At 50.4% G+C, this 19,825-nt stretch overlaps 1 protein-coding gene across 3 annotated transcripts in view; it reads left to right on the forward strand.

Moving 5' to 3' along the window:
* ELMO1 (engulfment and cell motility 1) overlaps nucleotides 1-19,825 on the forward strand; it is a 392,098-nt gene that overhangs the window by 187,384 nt on the left and 184,889 nt on the right. For all 3 annotated transcript variants that reach the window (XM_036327308.1, XM_036327309.1, XM_036327310.1), the window contains one exon: nucleotides 12,729-12,833. In XM_036327308.1, the coding sequence (XP_036183201.1) occupies nucleotides 12,729-12,833 (105 nt within the window). The remainder of the gene's footprint in view (nucleotides 1-12,728; nucleotides 12,834-19,825) is intronic.

Here is a 19,825-nt window from a genome sequence, read left to right on the forward strand (position 1 = left end):
CCCTAAGCTGTGACACTCAGCGCTGAGACTTTGAAACGTCGCAGATTCTTATGTGCGAACCTCCGTTCTTCAGCGTGCTCACACATGTGGACATACATTCTTTACCAGATACCCAAAGGCAGTCCGCTGGAGTATGTGCGCAGTGCGTTAAAAAGACGAATGCGTCAGCTCTTTGGTTTACTCTAAGAAATGCAGAATTAAGATTCAAGGTTGATCTTCTAACTACAAAAGGGAAAACAACCAAAACATCTGTAGTTGCGGTCCAACATGGCCCAAGTCACAGCTGTTTTTTCCTTTATTTGAAATGTGTCGTCAGTAGGTTCCTAAGGAAAATTACTCATCCCTGGCCAGTCTCAGTTAGCACATTCTCCCAGCACCAAGGTACACACTTGATCCCTGGACAGAGCACACATAAGAATCAATGAGTGCATAAATAAGTGCAACAACTAAATCAATCTCTCTCTCTCTCTCTCTCTCTCTCTCTCTCTCTTCTCTCTCAAACCAATTTAAAATATTACTCAAAAGTGGAGGAAATAAAGTAAAATGTCTGGTGGCACATCCACTCAATGCCATGTTGGAACAAATAAAAAAATAGGTCTTACCAAGGATTACTCAGTTCTCCAGGAATTAAGTCATGTTGGACTTGGTTGTTCACTGTTATTCGAGCCTAGACCCTGGGATGGTTCGCGTGTAGATTTTTCCCTGGTAGATGGTCCAGTAGGAAGCTCATTTCAAATGGTGCAGTGCTCTGAGGCACAGCAGCCAGCTGTGTAAGTAACCCAGGGATTTCATCCTAAAATTGTTGTTTGCAAATGCTGGTGATTTCTTCCTTACAGAGCTGAGTAAATCTTCACCTGTGATTATTCCCTAAGAGCCCTACTTTTTGAGTTGTGCTTTTACATTTTTGAAAATTTTACTTCATCAGGGTTTAAATTTCTGAAGTGAAGCAGAGCTCCGACCGGTCATTCTGAGATGTGGTTGTGGATGGACGAGGGTGCTCAGTGGCTGTGGACGGACGAGGGTGCTCGGTGGCTGTGGAAGGACGAGGGTGCTCGGTGGCTGTGGACGGACGAGGGTGCTCGGTGGCTGTGGAAGGACGAGGGTGCTCGGTGGCGGTGGACGGACGAGGGTGCTCGGTGGCTGTGGACGGACGAGGGTGCTCGGTGGCTGTGGAAGGACGAGGGTGCTCGGTGGCGGTGGACGGACGAGGGTGCTCGGTGGCGGTGGACGGACGAGGGTGCTCGGTGGCGGTGGACGGACGAGGGTGCTCGGTGGCGGTGGACGGACGAGGGTGCTCGGTGGCGGTGGACGGACGAGGGTGCTCGGTGGCGGTGGACGGACGAGGGTGCTCGGTGGTTGTGCATAGTAACCTGAGGGCATGGTGATGCATGCTGGCCAAGTTCAAAGGCGGATCCCTGAGGCTGTGCCTGAGTTATCCTTTGATGGGTGATTCCAGGGTGATCAGCAAATGATTCTACGTTCGGATGAGACAGTTCGGGGAGTTGGAGCGGGGCTTGTGTAGGGAATTGTGGGATGCCAGGTGGAGCTGGAATTGGGTTCAGATCATGAACAGCCTGGGGGTGCAGGGGGGCCTCGTGGGCGCAGGTGTTTGTGTCTCCCCCCAAGTGCCAAGAGTGGGGTCTTCTAAGTTCTCCACCATCTGGGTAGTGGGTCCCTGGAGTCACCCCCCTTGTCCTTCAGGGAATATCTTAGTTCAGATTACCTTCCAACTTCCCAGTTATTCTTTCCCTAGCCCAATCCTTCATGCATCGGCCCCATTCCCTGCCCCCCCCCCACCCCTTTCTTCTCTCTGACTCTCCATCCATTAACAAGTACTCCCCTGACTTGGGAGTATGGAAGATGACATCATTTTATGCTGAGATATATATTTATTTACTTTAAGTCTTTCTATAATGCCTTGGTGGGCAGCAGCCCCACAGCCAATGCCAATCAATGAAACACACACAGATGGGTGGAGAGAAAACTCCCGTGTATTTGAACATCGCATTGATCACCTTACCTAGTGCACCGAAGCCGTCTTCCCAAGATGGTAATTAAAGCGTTTCCTCTCTGAAGTGGTTTAGGGTCACCGATTTTGCATTAACAGAATATTCCAAGTGCTGCATTAGCTTATGTAACTCAGTACCTGGAAGTCAGGTGAAATGTTGCTGAATGTATAAAAGAGCGAAAAATTAGAGATGCTACTGAATCTTCTTTGCCAGAGTCTTTATAAATAGAACAAGTTACTGTCTGGGACGGGACTGAAATTTTCCATGTCTCAGTGCAGGCAGATGCAGGAGGCAGACTATCCCCAGGGTCTTCTGCTGACTTTTGATTCTTTTTTTCCCCCCAGTATGTTTTTTTAAATTTTATTTTATTTTTTTAAAATATATTTTATTGATTTTTTTACAGAGAGAAAGGGAGAGAGATAGAGAGTTAGAAACATCGATGAGAGAGAGACATCGACCAGCTGCCTCCTGCACACCTCCCACTGGGGATGTGCCCGCAACCCAGGCACATGCCCTTGACCGGAATCGAACCCGGGACCCTCCAGTCCGCAGGCCGACGCTCTATCCACTGAGCCAAACCGGCTTCGGCAAATTTTATTTTTAAGAGAAAGAAGCAGGAGGAGAAAGAGAGAGAGAGAGAGAGAGAGAGAGAGAGAGAGAGAGAGAGACAGACAGACAGACAGACATTGGCTGCCTCCTGCATGCCCCTTACTGGAGATCGAGCCCACAACCCAGCATGTGCCCTGACTGAGAATTGAACCGACCGCCTCTCGGTGCGTGGGACAACCAGGTGAACCACACCACCCGCCAGGGCAACTTTTGCTTCTTTAATTAGTTGTTGTCTGGTCCCGGGTGGGGAGACAGTTGAGGAAGGAGTCCCTTAGCCCAGTGCTAGTGAGTTCTGTGAGTAAGTCTGGGCTGAGAGGGGCCGAAGGAACTTGATCTTTGGGGCCTGAGAGAAAGCCAGACTTGAAACTGATGGCACCCGGAGCCTGGAACTCAAGGCCAGCCGATGTCCTGAGGGCAGCCGGGCCAGACTCAGGACCAGGACTGCTGAGCGGGGAGCTTTGCAGAATGCAGCGGGAGGCCCTGCCGGAGGGTGGTTGCCCCGGGCTCACCCGGGGCCTGGCTCTGTTCACAGTGTTTTCTCTCCGTCTTCCCCGCTGATGCTCACAGCAGGCCAGTGAGAGAGGCAATACCTGCACAGGGTTGCAGGTGAAGAAGTGGCTTCAGAAAGGCGACATGTCTCTCCTAAGAGCATCAGCTGATACTAAAGATGGCACTGGATCCTGGGGGGTCGCTCCGAGCCTGGGCTGCTCGCCACCGGGCCCACTCCCCTCCATGCACCCGCTTGCCCACCCAGCTAGCCCGGTGCTTTCCTGAGGAAGCCCTGGCCAGGTGGGAAGGACCAGGGTCTTCCTGCCATGCACAGTCAGGGGGGCGGGGCTCAAGACCAGGTAGGTCCCTAGGCCAGGGGTGGGCTTCTCGGGCTTTTGGGGGCCAGCTGTTTTTCCTGTGAGCTGGTCCTTCCTTTCTCCCTTCCCACCCCCTGCGAGGTTTGCAAGGGTCAGGGCAGAGGGGCCCACGACACCAGGGGGCCTTGCGTCAGGAGTGAGGCCACTGCAAACACCCCTTTCACCATCACCTCTGCAGGACATGGAATTTGTCCAGGGAAGCCTTCAGGGGCTTTAGAGCCATTGCAGTGTTTATCCAGGGATGTGCAACACTGACAATTCCAGAAGGGCCTCGCTGTCCGGGAGCCGGCCCTTGGCATTCCCTGTGAGTGGACATTTAACTGTGGTCCACCCGTATCTCAGCACTGCCCTGAGGACCACACTGGGAATAGGAGTCAGTAGGCTTTCCTGGTGAAGGGCCGGATCATAAATATTTTAGTTTCCAGGCCACGGAGGAAGCAGCCCGGGCAGCATGTAAGTGCATGGGCTTGGCTCTGCTCCCACAAAGCTTTCTCTATGGACAGCGACACTTGAGTTTCATGTAATTTTCATGTGTCACAGATTCTTCTTCTTCGGATTATAAAAATAATAACCTAAATGTATAAAGAAAGTATCTTAAATTCCCAACTGTACAGAAGTAAGTGGCAGGCCGGATTTGGCCCTGGGCATAGTAATCTCTAGCTGAGAGCAGTCCTTGGCGCCCCGGAGTGCTGTGGGTCAGCTGCTTTTCCCATGATGGGGGTAGTCACCCCCCCACCCCGAATGAGAGGCCTCAGCGCTGGGCCTGGAGGCGGGCTGCAGCCTCTGACCTTCTGTGGGTTCACCTGCAGCAGCTGTGCCAGGATCAGCTCTGAGGTCACAAGGTCACAGGCCTCATCCCCAGGGCAGGGGTGGTCTCCTCCCGAGGCGGCCTGGGGCCTGTGCTGGGCTGGGGGACATGGTGCCCCATCAGGTCAGCAATGTCTGCCCTGCGTCATGGGAGTGCATGCTCTGGGTCCTTTTTTTTAAAATTTTTTTCATCGACTTCAGGGAGGAAGGGAGAGGGAGAGAAAGAGAGAGAGAGAGAGAGAGAGAGAGAGAGAGAGAGAGAGAGAGAGAGAGAGAGATATCAGTGATGAGAGAGAATCATTGATTAGCTGCCTCCTGCACGCCCCACACTGGAGATGAGCTCGCAACCAGGCATGTGCCCTGATCAGGAATCGAACCGTGACCTCTTGGTTCATAGGTCGAAGCTCTGCTACTGAGCCAGGCCGGCCGGGATGCTCTGGGTCCTTTGATGGCCCTCTCACCCGTGTTCTTCCCTGGGATGGGGTAACGGGGAGACCGAGGAACCCACGGTGTGTGACCTGGGCTGTGCACATCCTGTTCTCAAGTGAGCAGAGGGGAGCAGAGGGGGTTCTGAATGAAGTGGCAGGAAAAGGAACAGGGGCTGAAGGGAAGAAAGACCCTGCATTGTGAGCATGAGCCGTGGGGCCCGGATTACTCTGGATCCTGTGGGGCTCAGCTGGCAGAAGAGGCGCAGATATCTTCATAAACCTTGACAGCATTGCTTCATTATTCATGAAGGCTTAAAAAAACATACCAGCTCCATTTGCAAGGAGCTCATTCCCAAGGCCTTTCTTAATTGAGTTTGTATGGCAGTTCTTTGTGTTGACTACTAAATCAACATCCCGAACAAACAGCGTGTAAACTCATCCTTTCATTCAGCGCGGAGTCCCATCCCGCTTCTTCCAGGCACCGAAGCGAGAGCGGACCAGGTGCTCAGGAACCGGGCACAGGGCATCGTTCCTCGGCCTTTTTTGACCTCTTAAGAGTAACTTTAAGAAGTGCGTCATTTTTTAACGAAGGAAATTTGCCCCAAATCCAGAATCTGCGGGTGAGATCTTCCATTGGTGCAGCTCTTTATGAGTGTGTGTGTGTGTGTGTGTGTGTGTGTGTGTGTGTGTGTGTGTGTCTGTCTGCACACTTCAAAGCTGTGTTGTTGAGGCTTTGAACAGCTCTCTCTGAGACAGATGTACCTTGAGGGCAAGCATTGTTTTGTTTTCAGTTCGTCTTTGATGAGATAGATGTACCTTTTCCCTCGGTGCCCCGCATGGTAGTAGACACCCAGCACCCTCTGATGAGAAGAGGAAGGAACCAGGGCTCAGGGCACCCAGGTCAGCCGCTCCCAGCCTCGCCCTCTGTTCTGGGTACAGCGTTCCTGCCAGGCGCCGTCCTCGCCTCCATGTTCCTAAGGACGGCACGTCCCTGCTCATCCTGTGTCTGTGGCCGAGCAGAAGGACATTAATTCTTCAGACACCTACAGACAGGTGTCACACAGGACCACCCCCACCTGCCCCTCCCTCCCACACACCACTCGCCCTTTTATTACCCCTAGGGCTAACTATCTCAGTGGATTCTCCAGCTTTCCTTACAGATCTTTTTTTAAAATATTTTTATTGATTTCAGAGAGGAAGGGAGAGGGAGAGAGAGAAAAACATCAATGATGAGAGAGAATCATTGATCGGTGCCTCCTGCACATCCCACACTGGGGATAGAGCCCACAACCCAGGCATATGCCCTGACCAGGTCCGACTGTGACTTCCTGGTGCATAGGTTGATGCTCAACCACTGAGCCATGCCGGCCAGGCCTTACATATCTTTCTGTCCAGGTATTTCTGCTTCACCTGGCCTCCCTTTTGTAAATGGTTTCCTGTGCGTCAGGAGCCAGTGATGGGCGTGGCTCCCAGAACCGTATGCTGCGTCCAGCTGGCCTGACCTGGGGCTGTTGGGCGGGACCTCCTGTGTCCTTGACCTGCTCTTGTTCAGGAAACCCACATGTCAGAGCCTGCTGACCTCCACGTGAAACCCACTCTTCTTGAGTGTGTAGCCAGCGCTCTCAGCTTTCAACAGTGTGAACAGGCATGGGCCCTCCCAGGGCAGAGCGCCCTCAGGGAGGGTAGTTCCTTAGTGACAGTGGATGGTCCCAGAGCTCAGCTGAACCAGAGGTCTAACCCAAAAGGTTAGCTGTGGGCTTACCAATGCAAGGAAGCAGAGCCTGGTTGGAGGTCAGGGCTGCAAGGGGGTGAGTGGACTGAGACTAGCTGAGGTGTTCAAGAGGCCAGACAAGAGGGGGACACAGCGGGGAGCGAGGTGGCTTAGGATCGGTTGGCCTGAACCCTTAGCATCTTTGGGATTTTTTTTCCTGCCGATCCTCTGTGCTTTACCTAAAAGAATCAAATTTTAATGATAAGGAGCTGGGAGCTCATGAATTATTCACAAGCCGGATCTCCCTTATTCCATAGATGTGTTTCTTGAATTTTAAAAATTCTCGTTACAAGACTTTACATTCCTCTAATTAAACTTCTTCTTGCTAATGGGCCACCTTCTCATTCTCTAAAGACCTTTGAACCTAAAGAGGGAGAGAAGCTGCAGAATCGAAGTGGTGACTGGGCCACTTACCATTTGCGATCGTGTGCAAGTCACAGGTCTGGCCTCCTCTGTAGGAAGAGACGCGCATTTACCTCGTTAACCGCACTCACCTCCCAGGGCAGCTGGGGAGGTTAAATGCAATCACACATCTGGGGTGCCCGGCTCAATGCCCACCAGTACTGGTGCTACCTGGTCACAGGCACTTCTCTGCTTTTCAGCATTTTCACCATCTTGCCACCCTCAGGTCAGACATGATGGGATGCCTTCATTTTCATCCAAGCGATGGATTTTTATTGAGCTTCATGGAGAGAGTCCAAGGCCAGAATCCAAAGATTTCTAAAGGCTGCTTCCGGGACTCACTGGGGTGTGTGTGTGTCACAAAATCAAATATATAAATGTGCGAAGAAGCCAGGAGAGTGAGTGCCGGCCCTGCGCCAACTCAGAGGCTGCCTGTCCAGCCTCGGGCCCACATTTCAATACAATCCAGGCCTAACCAAAACCTGGGACAGGGAAGGAAGGCCCCAGCGCCATCGGCTGGTGGGGATAGGTCCCTTACACGCTCCTGTATAGCGTGACTGTGGCTTGAGAGCAGTGGTTCCTCCAAGTGTGGCCCAGAGACCGTACAAGCATCCGGGAACGTGGATGGAAGCAAATCCTCAGTCCTCAGCCAGACCCATGGAGTTGGAAAGGCTGGGGGTGGGCCCGGCCACCTGTTTGAACAGGCCCTCGGGAGCTTCTGCCACACTCAAACCTGGGGACCATGTCCTCAGCCCTGACTGGACAGGGGGGTCTCCTGGGGAGCTTGAAAAGTCCAGTTGCTTGGTTCTCAAACAAGAATCCCTCAATTGGAATTTGGAGTACAGCCCGGACACCAGGAATTTTCACAGCCCCACCCCACCCCCCTGTGGATGTTCAGGGGCCTCAGGGGCTGGTAACTGCCCTCTGGGGAGTCTGTTGCAACACCCACATGCTCCTCTCGGGGTGGGAGGGGAAGCGGGAAGGTGTGTGCAGCTGGGCAGAGCTGCGAGGGGCCTGCTGCCCCTGGAGAAAGTGACCTAAACTCCCCGCCTCGAGAAGCATCCTTGATCCGGCTTCTTGTAGACGGAACGGCTATTTCCTCAGTGCGCTTTGCTTTGAAGGTGGTTTTTCTTTGTTCAGCACATGTAGGCATTCATGTTCCACCAATGTGAACTCCTAAATTCTCAACCCCCCCCCCCCCCCCGTGGTGTGCCCGCTGGCGAGCCCCCTGGTATCAGCTCTTTATTTCATCCGCACAATGAAGGAGCAGCCCGGCCCTGGGCATTGAGCAACGTAGATCGTTCAGCACTCACTCGGGGTGTGGGGCACTGACCCCCAGCCAGGAAGCACGCAGGACCAGGACTCCGTGGCTGGTGACAGTCTCCCGCCTTCCGCTAGGATGTGAGCGATGGGAGAAGTGAGAGCTTCCTAATTGTCACTCCTCTTTCTGAGTTAAGAAGTCTGTTTTCTGGAGGAGAGGCCATGCACCCAGGGGATGAACAGCGAGTATATTGCAAATGCATCTGCTACTTGGAACCTGTGGGTTCCAGCCCTAGTATGGTAGACGCTGCACATTTGAGGAATGGGTGGGTCTGGATCTCATTTTGATATTTCCTGTGTTACCCAGACGAGTCGGTCTGGTCACCGTGGTCTCAAGCTGTGGCCTCCAGCCAGCAGCACCTGCACCCTTGGGAATGTGTTGGAGAGGCAGCTTGCCCACCCCACCCAGCCCTCCGACTCAGAGCCCGGGGCTTTGCCCAGCCCCCCAGGAGGTTCGGACCCTGCAGCCCTGGTTCTTGTCGGTGAAGTAAGGCGACTGGCCCAGGTTATACTTCAAGTCCCTTCCAGCTCTCTCTCCAGTGGCCTTGGGGTAGGGCCCAGAACAGGCGGAGCTATTCTCTGTCTTAGATCACCAACTACCCCTTGGATGTGTCATTGAAATAATTCAGCTGAAAACCAGGCACGTGGGTAACAGAAGAGAAACAGATCTCCAGACCTCCACACCCAAACCCCGTTAGGGTGCTCACTATAAAAAAAAAACCGTGCTACCTTCAGCATTGTGTCATTTCCCCAAAATGAAAAGCCCCTGGTGCTTTGGGAAGGGTGCACCCCCATTTCTGTAGGGGCCGCGGCTGTCTGATCGGACTCACTGAGCAGCATTCTGCAGGAACTAAGAAACGGCATTTCAGAGGGATGCACAGAGGTACACAGGCTTTGCCGTAAGACAAGGGAACATTTCAAGCCGTTTATCAAAGCTCACGCAGCTTCTATTTCAAGACGGGCGGGGAAAATATCACGGACCAAGAAGGGAAAATAAATCCATACCCAGAGCGTCTCATAAATGAGAAAGTGGGGGACTGTTGGCCTCGCCGGGTTCTCGGAGTATTTTTGTCACAGTGTGGAAAGCTTCCCAGGCTTTCAGCATGTAATTCTTTTCATTTTCCTGATACCAAAACCAAGGTTGTAAATTACTTTACTGATGGTTAAAGCCAAAAGGGAAAAAGGAAACAATAATTTGAAGGAGAGAGGAGCTGGGAAAATGGAACCTGGAACCTGGGGACAAAAAAGAGGGAGAAAGAGAACAGAGTTCACCCACCACTACGAAGTAATTTGTTTTCCATCTGCAGTGCAGGGAGCTTCACAATTCAGGGCAGGTCCCAGAACATCAAAGGCAGTTTTCTAATTGCTTCTGTTGAGTAGCAGCCTATTTGTCAGAGACCAGAGGAATGGTGTGTTGAACATGAGAGAGAGAGAGAGAGAGAGAGAGAGAGAGAGAGAGAGAGAGAGAGAGAGAGATCTGTTATGCCTGGGAGGGGTGGAGAAATTGTAGCTTTTGTTTAAAAGGATGGACTGCAGGCCCATTATCCCTGAGTGAGTAATATGGATGGAAGAGGACCACAGTTGAGGACCTCTGCTTTGGGCATCTCTGTGAACTTCAACACCTGGACACTAAAACCCTGGATAAGAGCCTCTACTCTGAGTATTAATTGACCATAAAGGGTGTGTTTACTTCTGGGCTCTCTATTCTGTTCCATTGATCAGCTTTTATGCTAGTACCATGCTGTTTTGATTACTAGGGCCATGTAGTATAGTTTGGTATCAGGTAGTTTTGTTCTTTCTCAAGATTGCTGTGGCTATTCAGGGTCATTTGTAGTTCCATATACATTTTTGGAATATTTGTTCTAATTCTGAGAAATATGCCATTGGTATCTTGATAGAATTGCATTGAATGTGTAGATTGCTTTGGGTAGTATGGATGTCTTAATGACGTTAATTATTCCTGTCCATGAACATGGTATATGCTTTCACTTATTTGTATCTTCTTCATTTTCTTTTTTTACTGTCTGATAATTTCCCAAGTACAGGCTTTTTGCATTCTTGGTTAAATTTATCCCAAGGTATTTTATTTTATTTTATTTTTTTATGCAGTTGTAAATGGGACTGCCAAATTCTGGCTCTATACTTTGGGCAAGCTCCCCAGACACCCAGTGCCTCAGTTTCCTTCTCTGTCATGGGAGAATAATAATCAAACCTACTTTGAGGATCAAGAGTCGGTACATGAAGGTACTTTGCAGAATCCATGGCATAACACAGGCATTATTTTATTGGGAGTATTTGCTAAATAGCCACATGTTTCTTTAAAAGAACCCTAAAAGTAAATTATATTATTTAACTGTAAGACCTTTTGAAATCAGTGGTGCCCTATTTGGTGGCCCCCAGGTGTGCATAAGGGTGTGTGTGTGTGTGTGTGTGTGTGTGTGTGTGTGTCTGATAGAAGGTGGCTTTGAAGGGTCCCTGGGAGCAAATGCAAACAAGACTGATGACTTTTGAGCCGTGGGACCTTCTCCAGGGTCCGCTTCACTAACATACAGCTTTGGGGGGTTGTTCCAGTTAGATCCAGAGAAATTACTCTTTGTCATTTGGTTTCCTTTTTGTGTATTTATTTTTGGAATAGACTCATACACCAACGCTAGAAACAGGACTGAAATAAATGCCATACTTCCCTCTCTCCCATGGGGCACACTCTTCTTCATTGCTGGGACCATGCTGGGTGGCAGCTAATATTGAGCAGCCTATATTTTTCTCAGATCAACTCTCCTCAGCCTGTGTAGCGTCGAAATGCTAGCAGCACCGAAACAAATGCATCCAACTTGCAAATGGTGCTGCGGTTTCCTCGTCAACAAATTGGGGAGGTGGCGCCCACTGCCTGTGTGCTAGAGAGATGATAGCATGGATGACACGAAAGGACTCCACAAATAGTAACTTCCTAAGCTGCTACTTGTATTCATGAAAATCCAATGTGCCAAAGTCAAAATAATACCTTTGTGTGCAGTGCGAGACATTCCACTGCTCTCTAAAGAACTGGCGGTATTACAAAGTCTTTCATCGGACCTTACTTTTTAGATGAAGTCTCTGATCATTGATTTCCAGCGTTTTGATTTCCCCCCGCTATTGAACACAGACCTGACCTCTTACTCCATAAACATCAGGTGGAAGCCGAAGCCCCCTGTCTTTAATGTGTCTGGTGAATTGCATTTTTGACACAATTATGTTTATTTCATGAGATCTGTCCCTCTTACTATAAGTGGTGGTGCTTTGCGATTTTTAAAACTTCCCAACATCCGAATAAATGAATCAGGATAAAATTCTGAATGAAAACAAAGTTGCTCCACTGAGCCACCCTGCCGTAGAGAGCGGGCAGGGATGCTGCGGCCAGCAGGCAGCGCCGCTCTGCGGTCATTTCAGACATTGTTTGGCAGCTCAGAACATTTGCGTTTCAGACATTTCAGCAGCATGGAAAAGACAGCGTCTATGTTCTCTTACATAATTTACAGGAGCGTGGGCTGTTTGAACCTTGAGTAAGTGAACAAGAAGTCCTTCCTGAACTGGAATTAGAAAAACTACAGAGAACCAAAATGTCCTGGCAGTTCAGAGAGCCAAGCTGCTCATTCACAAGGATTTAGGAACAAAACACAATTATGTAGTTTCACACAAATTACCTATATTAGGAGGTAAAAGCAAGTGTTTTAATGCCTCTTTAACATTTATTTTTCAGGTCTTTAACCAAAAAAAAACAAAAACAAAAACAAAAAAACCCTTAAACCACTCACCATCTGTAGATGCATGTTCAGGACGGGGAGGCGTGGTCGGTCTGAGGATTAACGGTGGAGCGTGGTTTGTTCCTTGGACAAGAGCCTTGTGGTTGTTGGGTGACCTTGAGCCTGTGGAGAATGTGTTGGGTGTATTTGTGACTATGATTTTGTCTTCCTGGTTCTCACACTGTGTGCAGTGACCACAGGTCAGCACACTCCCCGAGAGCAGGCAGATGTCGGCACCTGGGGCAGCTGCTTTCTATCCAGTGCCCATGCCCCAGGCCTGTGGGCTGTGTAACCCTGGACAGTTCACAGAGTCCACGGGCTGGGTGGGCGCCATGTGAGGATGAGGAAGTTAAGGTGCAGAATGAGCAGCTAATGGCCGAGATGTGGCCTCGTCCCAGCTCTTTCTCCCCAAATGCTATTGGTTTCACCACAGCACAGCTCCCAGACACACAGTTGTTACATGATTTTCTTTGACCTTCAGTGTTACATCTAAGGATAATCCTGCACTTTGCTCTTCAGCTGAGTTCCTAACCCGGGTGTAAAAGATGGCGTTGCTGCCCCTGTAGATAGAAGGTCCTACCACTCCCCCCAGGTTTCCATGGAGATAAAGGTGTTCCTACTTGGTTACTTGGAGTTTGCCTTGTGGTGCTTCAGTCTTGAGGTGGGAACCCAGACCTCTGCTGGCTGGTGGGTCCACTGAGGCATTAACCTGATCCAACCTTGTGTTTTAATCACAGAATCACGTCAACCCTGCCATGGACTTTACCCAGACGCCCCCGGGGATGTTAGCCCTGGACAACATGCTCTACTTTGCCAAGCAGCACCAGGACGCCTACATCCGGGTAAGCTCACAGCCCCTCGTGGTCACAGGTTTCTTGCTGAACTTGAATTTCAAACTCATGGGGATGGAGGCGTTCCCCTGAGATGAGCGGCCCCAGAGGTTTGGCTTTCATCACTCAGTGAAGTAAAAATTAAAATGAAATGAAACCCACCAGGGGCAATGACGTAAAGACTTTTCACCTCCAAGTATTCTTCATGTGATGACATTGAAAAATACAATAGCACAGCCCAGCCAGGGTGGCTCCGTGACTGAGCATCAACCTATAAACCAGAAGGTCCCAGGTTCGATTCCTGGTCAGGGCACATGCCCAGGTCGCAGGCTCAATCCCCAGTGTGGGGCATGCAGGAGGCAGCCAGTCAATGATTCTCTCTCATCATTGTTGTTTCTCTCTCTCTCCCCCTTTCTCTTCCTCTCTGAAACCAATAATAAAAGTATATTTTTTACAAATACAATAGTACTGGAAAACTGGTTTATGTGGTTCAATATCTAATTATGACAGAAGCTCTTGGGCTTCAGTAACAAGGTCGGAAATGAGCTCTCTACCAGAACCCTGCATGGCTCCGACGAGAGTGGAAACTGTGGACTCTAACACTCCAAAGCAGGGGCCCAGGGTTCCCTCAGGCACCACCTCTGTCCACTGCTGGAGACACAGTGAGATAAACAGCCAAGAATGGGAGAGGCGCGGAGGTGGATCCCTTTGTGGGGGGGCAGAAGGAAAAGGGAAGATGCCCCTGCTGATGGGGCAGTGCAGGTGTGGGGAGGACCAGGTGAGGATGAGGGGGAGCGTAGGGACTGTGACGGAGGAGGCCTGCCCTTTGGGGCTGCTCCACGGAGGTTCTGGGCTTGTGCTGACACCTGTCGCCTGTCCTCAGGGCGAGGAGCCCAGATTCAGTCAGGATGGGGTGCACCCACCCACGCTGGGTGGGTCAGGATGTGGACAAATGGGACAAGAGAACTGGCGAGCAGTGCCAAGGATGACTCGATGTCAGCTTAGCGCGTGAGGAATGAGTTGTCCAGTGCAGGATGAGTGGGGCAGAGATTAGAGAAAGGCAAGCGTCTGTTACTCACCTTTTCTCTTGGTCCCTCCCGGTGGTGCTGGCTCCGGGACACCAGGGTTTGGGCCCTCACCCCGTGGTTCTCTGGTGATGCAAATGTGGGCAGCTCCGTTGGTCTGCGCTGAAATTTCTTGCCTAAAGGGAGCACTGCCCCCTGGGGGCATTTGGAAATGTGTGGGCTTGTTCCTTTGGTGCTCACCTGCCCGGCGGGGTGCTGCCGGCCCAAACCTCTAATACACGGGACACCTTCACCATGAAAAAGTGTCCACCCAGGCGTGGCCCCCTTGACAAAGACGCCAGGCCCTGGGTTCCCTGCAGGCACTTGGTTTGAAATGTGTTTTACTGAAGAGAAACAGACTCGTGGACAGAGAACAGACTGACAGCTGTCAGAGGGGCGGGGCGCTGCGGGGCTGGGAAAAGGTGAAGGGACTGAGAGAAAACCTCATACGCTTTCCCATACATGCAACTTGCTAAGCTTTGGCGTCCCCTGAAATATTATTTGTAATTTGATTAGACAAAGGGTTTGGTGCATTTCTCTGAAAGATGGGAGATCGGATCGTGGCCAGAAGTGCAAGCTCCCGTAAGAAAAGTGTCTCCCTCTCTCCCTGCCTGTTGAGGAGTGACTGGCACACATCACGGTGAGCGTTTACGACACAGCGTGATGGGGGATTTATGAAGCCGGAGAAGAAAATGGTTTTGTTTTTCATAAAAGTTTCATTTGGCTTGTAATGTGTGTATATTTGTTGCGCAGATAGGTTTTCTAGGAGTGTAATCTGCTTGCAAAGAAGTGAATTAATATTTGAGATACTGTGTAGTATAGCCTCCGGAAGGTTGCGTGCGAAAACGAGCCGTGTGGAAATTGAATTCAGAATTAATGATTCATGTTTGTGGACGGAGAATGTTTCTAAAATTAGAGCTTAGTGATGCTGAATGCATGGTTAATTGCATAAGCAGCATATGTCTCATGAAAAGTAACTTAACGTATTCAGCCCATTCTCCTCAACGCACTCTCTTAAACCGTCGTAAGTGAAATGACTGTGATGGAAACCGTGCGGAACTTATCTCCTGTAGGGACCTAAATGAAGAGCCTACTTATACAAGGAAAACGTGGCGCTTCTTGTCCACACGCACTGCTTCTTATTGGTGAGACGTTCCTGTAACTGAGATGAGTATTTTCTCAGAAGTGTGGCTTTCCCGAGGCTGTTGGGCCCCACCCGACGCTGTGCCTGGCGGATGGGGAGCGGAAGCTGTTTTCCCGAATGCCTGGGTCACGGGAACAGCCTGGGGGCGGAGACCTCGGGCAGGAGGCTTTGTGGTGGCTGTGAAAGATACCAGTGATGGTGAACTTGGCTGTGGAACCTGGGGCTAGTGCTCTCAGACAGCTCAGTGAGTGTGCTCAGGAGCAGAGCAGTCCTTTCTGAAACGTAAAAATGGTTCTTTTTCCTAAGTTTACTTTTTGTTAGGATTTGCTCTTTTTCATGACCGGGCAGATCTGTCTGAACGCCATGGTTTATGTGTTATTTCTCCCTGCCCTTGAGCAGACATTCGCCCTTCCCCCGACAGAGCCTCACCATTCACTTCCCCATCAGAGCCTCACCATTCACTTTTCCGTCAGAGCCACGAGAAGTTTTGTAAAGAAGCTGTAACGTGTGCACACACTCGCGCACATACACACACAAATACTTCCTCTGGGCTTGACATCCCTCCACCGACATGTTGGCTCAAACACGGTGCCTCTGTCCTTCCCCAACCCATCTTGTCGCCTGCTGTTGGCACTCACCTGCCACCCACATTGCCACGCCCCCACCTGGGCTTCCACCGGCTGCTGTCCGGAGGGAGGCAGGGCAGTCTTCCCGCCTCCTCTCAGCTCCCCGCCCTCCCACACTGGACACTCTGCCACTTGCTGTCCTCTGTCGCTGCCCATCGTGCCTCTCCCCTTAGCTGCCCTGGTCTCTCTGGTGGGTCCTCTCCCTCCGCCTGCCCATCCGATGGACACGATCCCCAGGGCTATTTTCTCCTCAACCCCCCAGGCTGCCCAGGTTACTGAGTAACCACCAAAGGCCCATCGGGGAGCAAGGTGATGGGACTCCCCAAGGACTCCCCAAGGACCTCGTCACTCAGGAGTCTTGTCGTTGAGGAGCTTTCTGTACAAAACAGAAAGGAGGGTGGGGCCTGGGGTGAGAGGTCAGTATCCAGCACTTTCCCCGTCACTGGGAATGTATTTTGATTGGGGAGGTGGGAGAATTGGGGGCACAGACCACAGTCCTCAGCACAGATGTGGACGTCAGGCCAGGAAAGCTTCCTGGAGGAAGCGGTCCCTGCACTAAGGTCGGCAGGTAGTTCTTAATCAGGGGAACGGAGAGAGGGAGGGGAGGATGCTAAGCGGAGGGAAGCTGAGCAAAGGCAGAAAGGTGTGTGCTTTGTTCAGGGAACCAAAGCTCGTGTTACGCTGTTCCTAAACGTATGCTACCATGTCTACCGCCTGGACGGTGAGCGTGGTCACGGCCACGGAGGCAGAGGGGCCGGCTCCTCCGGAACCTGTCGCTGCGTAGTGGTGTCTGGACTGAGCCTGAAGGCCGTGAGGAGTTTCCGAAGTGTTTTCAATAAGGATGATGAGAGCTAATTTTAGGAAAGTCACTCTCCTGCTAGAAAACAAAGATGAGACTCGCGGCCAGCCCCGGAAATCCAAGTGGGGTTATGGAGAAGCACTGGCAGCCCGCACCGGGTAGTGGCGTGGCCATGGCGAGCGGCAGCTGGAATGAGTTATTCTGGATCAAAAAGAAGCTGCTGTCTCCGGAGAAGAAGGAGGGGCTTAGTGGCCGAGCGCATGTTGGGTGGTCGTGTTTAGTGACACCGTGCGGTCTGTAAGGGCTGTTCCCTTGGAGACATGCAGACCCTTAGCTGCGTGTGGGGCATCTGTGTGGTGGGCCCGCTAGTAGGCAGTGAGAAAGGGCAGCCAAGGTCAAGTCTGCATAGACTCCACAGTCTGTATGTTATGTGTCCCGGGACCTTCGAACCCACTCTCCGTGGAGCTGTGAGGATGACCTCAGGCACCGCGTTCTGACGCGCGGGGGAACCCCTGGCCACAAGCCTGCCTCTGTGGCACCTGGCACAGGGCGGAGTCTAATAATTTCTTGTTAGTTACATGAGTAAAGTCTCTTCAGTTTTTACTTAAACGGTCTCTTGCCAGTGATCAGTGTGTGTGTTACCATCTGAGAACCGTGGCTTCGTGCTTCCAGCAGTGACCGCAGGTATGTTTCTGAACGTGGATTTATGGACAGGCAGCCTGGCTTCTTGTGAACCCTTGAGTGAACTCGGAGCTGTGTACTGGGGAGAGCAGGGATGGGATTGAATTAGCCCACACGTGGGTGGGCACAGCACACGAGGAGGAATTGTGGGTCTAGGCACCCGCTGTCCCCGAGTCAGATCTTGAGTCCTTGGTGACCTCAGACTTGTAGGTCACACTTACTTGGGACAGAATCGCTTATTTTCTTTTTCTAAATATATATATTTTTATTGATTTCAGAAAGGAAGGGAGAGAGAGAAACATCAGTGAGGAGAGAGAATCATTGAACGGCTGCCTCCTGCATGCCCCCCACTGGGGATCAAGCTGGCAACCTGAGCATGTGGCCTGACCGGGAATCGAACCCTGACCTCCTGATTCATAGGTCTAATTTCAACCACTTAGCCACACTGGCCGGGCAGAATTGCTTGTTTTCTGCAGATACTTCTCCCCAGCGAGGCCTGTCTGAGAGGTGGAGCGCAGTGCCCGCCCCCTCCCGTGGCCCTGCGGTCTCTCACACGTCACAGACAGGGCCGTGGCACAGAGCTGAGATGTCATGTCTTCGTGCTGTTGTTGTTTTTCTTTGTTGTTGTTTGTTGTTGTTGCTATTGCTCTTTCTGGAATGACAAGCTTAGTGGCTCCACGGAAATATGGACTCAGAATATATATTCTTGGTGTATTTGATTCTTCACTGGAACCTGCAAAGAAACCCAATTTATTTGATTTTTTCATTTGGTTGAAGACTCACGCTGGCTGTTGTGGGAGCTGAGTTTCAGCTTCAAAGTAGAAGTCATGACAAGCAAACCTAAGGTTCCCAAACCGTGGTGGCCAGCTCTGAGGTGGAAGTGGGCCCCTAAAGAATGCTGAAGAAAAACGCTGCAACAGTTTCAGGATGAACTCTCCATGGGAGTCACCTGCATCCTTGTCTGAGCAGAGAAGATGAGTCCTCAGTGTGGGTCGGGCAACATGCAAGGGTTGTTCCCTAGAGTAGCTCACTTTTCAAGAAGAGTCCATGACATAAGCCTTGTTATCACCGTGTGAGAGACTCAGGAATGGGGCTTCGAGAGGAGCAGACGTTCCTCTAGGTCAGACGGGCAGTGGGAATCTGGACCAGCGTCTTTGACCTTCAAATCCCAGGCTCTTCCCACTTGGAATTTGTGATGAATATTTCACCCAGTTGGAATATATTTGCACACTGGGTGATTGTGGTAGAAGAGAATGAATTTCCTGAGGGGGAAACATAGAACTCCTTTAAAAATAAGATTAATTACAAGGGTTTTGTGCACTTTTGAGCTAGGGCTCATGTATGTTCCTAAAACTATACCAAATCAGAAAAAAATTATAATGCATAAATAAGGTAGAGGGTATTTGTAGCTAAGAATTGTTTTTTCAAGTTCTTTCATTATAGCTATTTTATTAAAAATTTAAAGTATGTTTACACTAAACCTTTAACTTTATTCTCCTTGTGACATATAGTTAGTAAACAATATTTTTAAAAATATTTGGGAAAAATATTGGCATAGACCCCAACTCACCAAAGGGCCAGGAAGGTCTGCTTCTTGATGCAGTACTGAAGAGAAACGCTGTGGGATGACCCCGTATGAGAGTAGCTACTGTCTTTGAGGCCTTTGAATTTTTGAGTACTTAACATGCATTCAATGCTTCCAGAGACGGGAAGATAAGGTCACCTTTGTACCCTCTTCTTTTAGCACATAGATCTTTCTGTCCATTGAGGTCTACCTCAAATTCAAAGCCATTTGGGGAAATTTTTCTCTTATTGCTATAAACATAATGAATAGCAAGCCCAGAGCTTGCTATGCAATAACAACCACACTAAACACTTTTAAAAATTTCTCACAACACCCCTATGAAGTGAGCCCTGCTGGTATTTCCATTTTGAGATGAGGAGCTGACACACAGAGAGGTTGGGAGGTTTGCCCAGGATCACACGGCTAAGGAAGTGCCAGAGCTGACTTTAAAACCAAGGAGTCTGCTTCCAGTGTTCAGAGCCAGTGCCTCCTAGGAGTTTGCAGACTCATCCAGGGGTTGCAGCTGTAGTTCAAACGAGTCCTATGGGTGTGTTTCGCTCAACTGGCATAGTATTTTTAATGAGAAGATGATTGACTTGCCTGTAGGCAGGGCTTGCTCTCTCTCTCTCTCTCCAAATAACCAGGTGCCAGAACTCCCTATTATATTCTGTCTGGCTGCTTCTTGCATTCTTGTCTGCCTGGTACTTGGGGGACTTGAGTTAGTGGCCACTGATACTGGTGGTCTGCAGTGACCTCTGTAAAATTCTGGATGCACACAGTAAGTGCTCAATCATCTACTTGCCTTTTTGCCTTTCCCAGTTCATCAAGTCTTCCTTGGTTTGGGTTCCATCTCCCAGGGGTTTCATATGCAGATGCTCAGTGTTTGCTGTCTTTCCATTCTTGGCGTGGATTTCTGGAGAGCGAGGGCTTCATCTTGTGTTGTGTGTTCATTCTCTTGCTAAGAATAAAGGACTTTAGTTTCAGCCTCCCAACAGTTGGGAAAAGGAATGACATACTTCTCAAATTCTCAAGGTGTAAATTTTCAAGAAAAAAAGCCACCAGATCTTATTATAAACACATTGGAACAGCGTTCTTGGGGCTCTCCTCACAGTGGGCCCCAAAACTA

Source organism: Myotis myotis, unplaced genomic scaffold, assembly GCF_014108235.1.
Source record: "Myotis myotis isolate mMyoMyo1 unplaced genomic scaffold, mMyoMyo1.p scaffold_m19_p_11, whole genome shotgun sequence".
Taxonomy (NCBI): Eukaryota; Metazoa; Chordata; class Mammalia; order Chiroptera; family Vespertilionidae; genus Myotis; species Myotis myotis.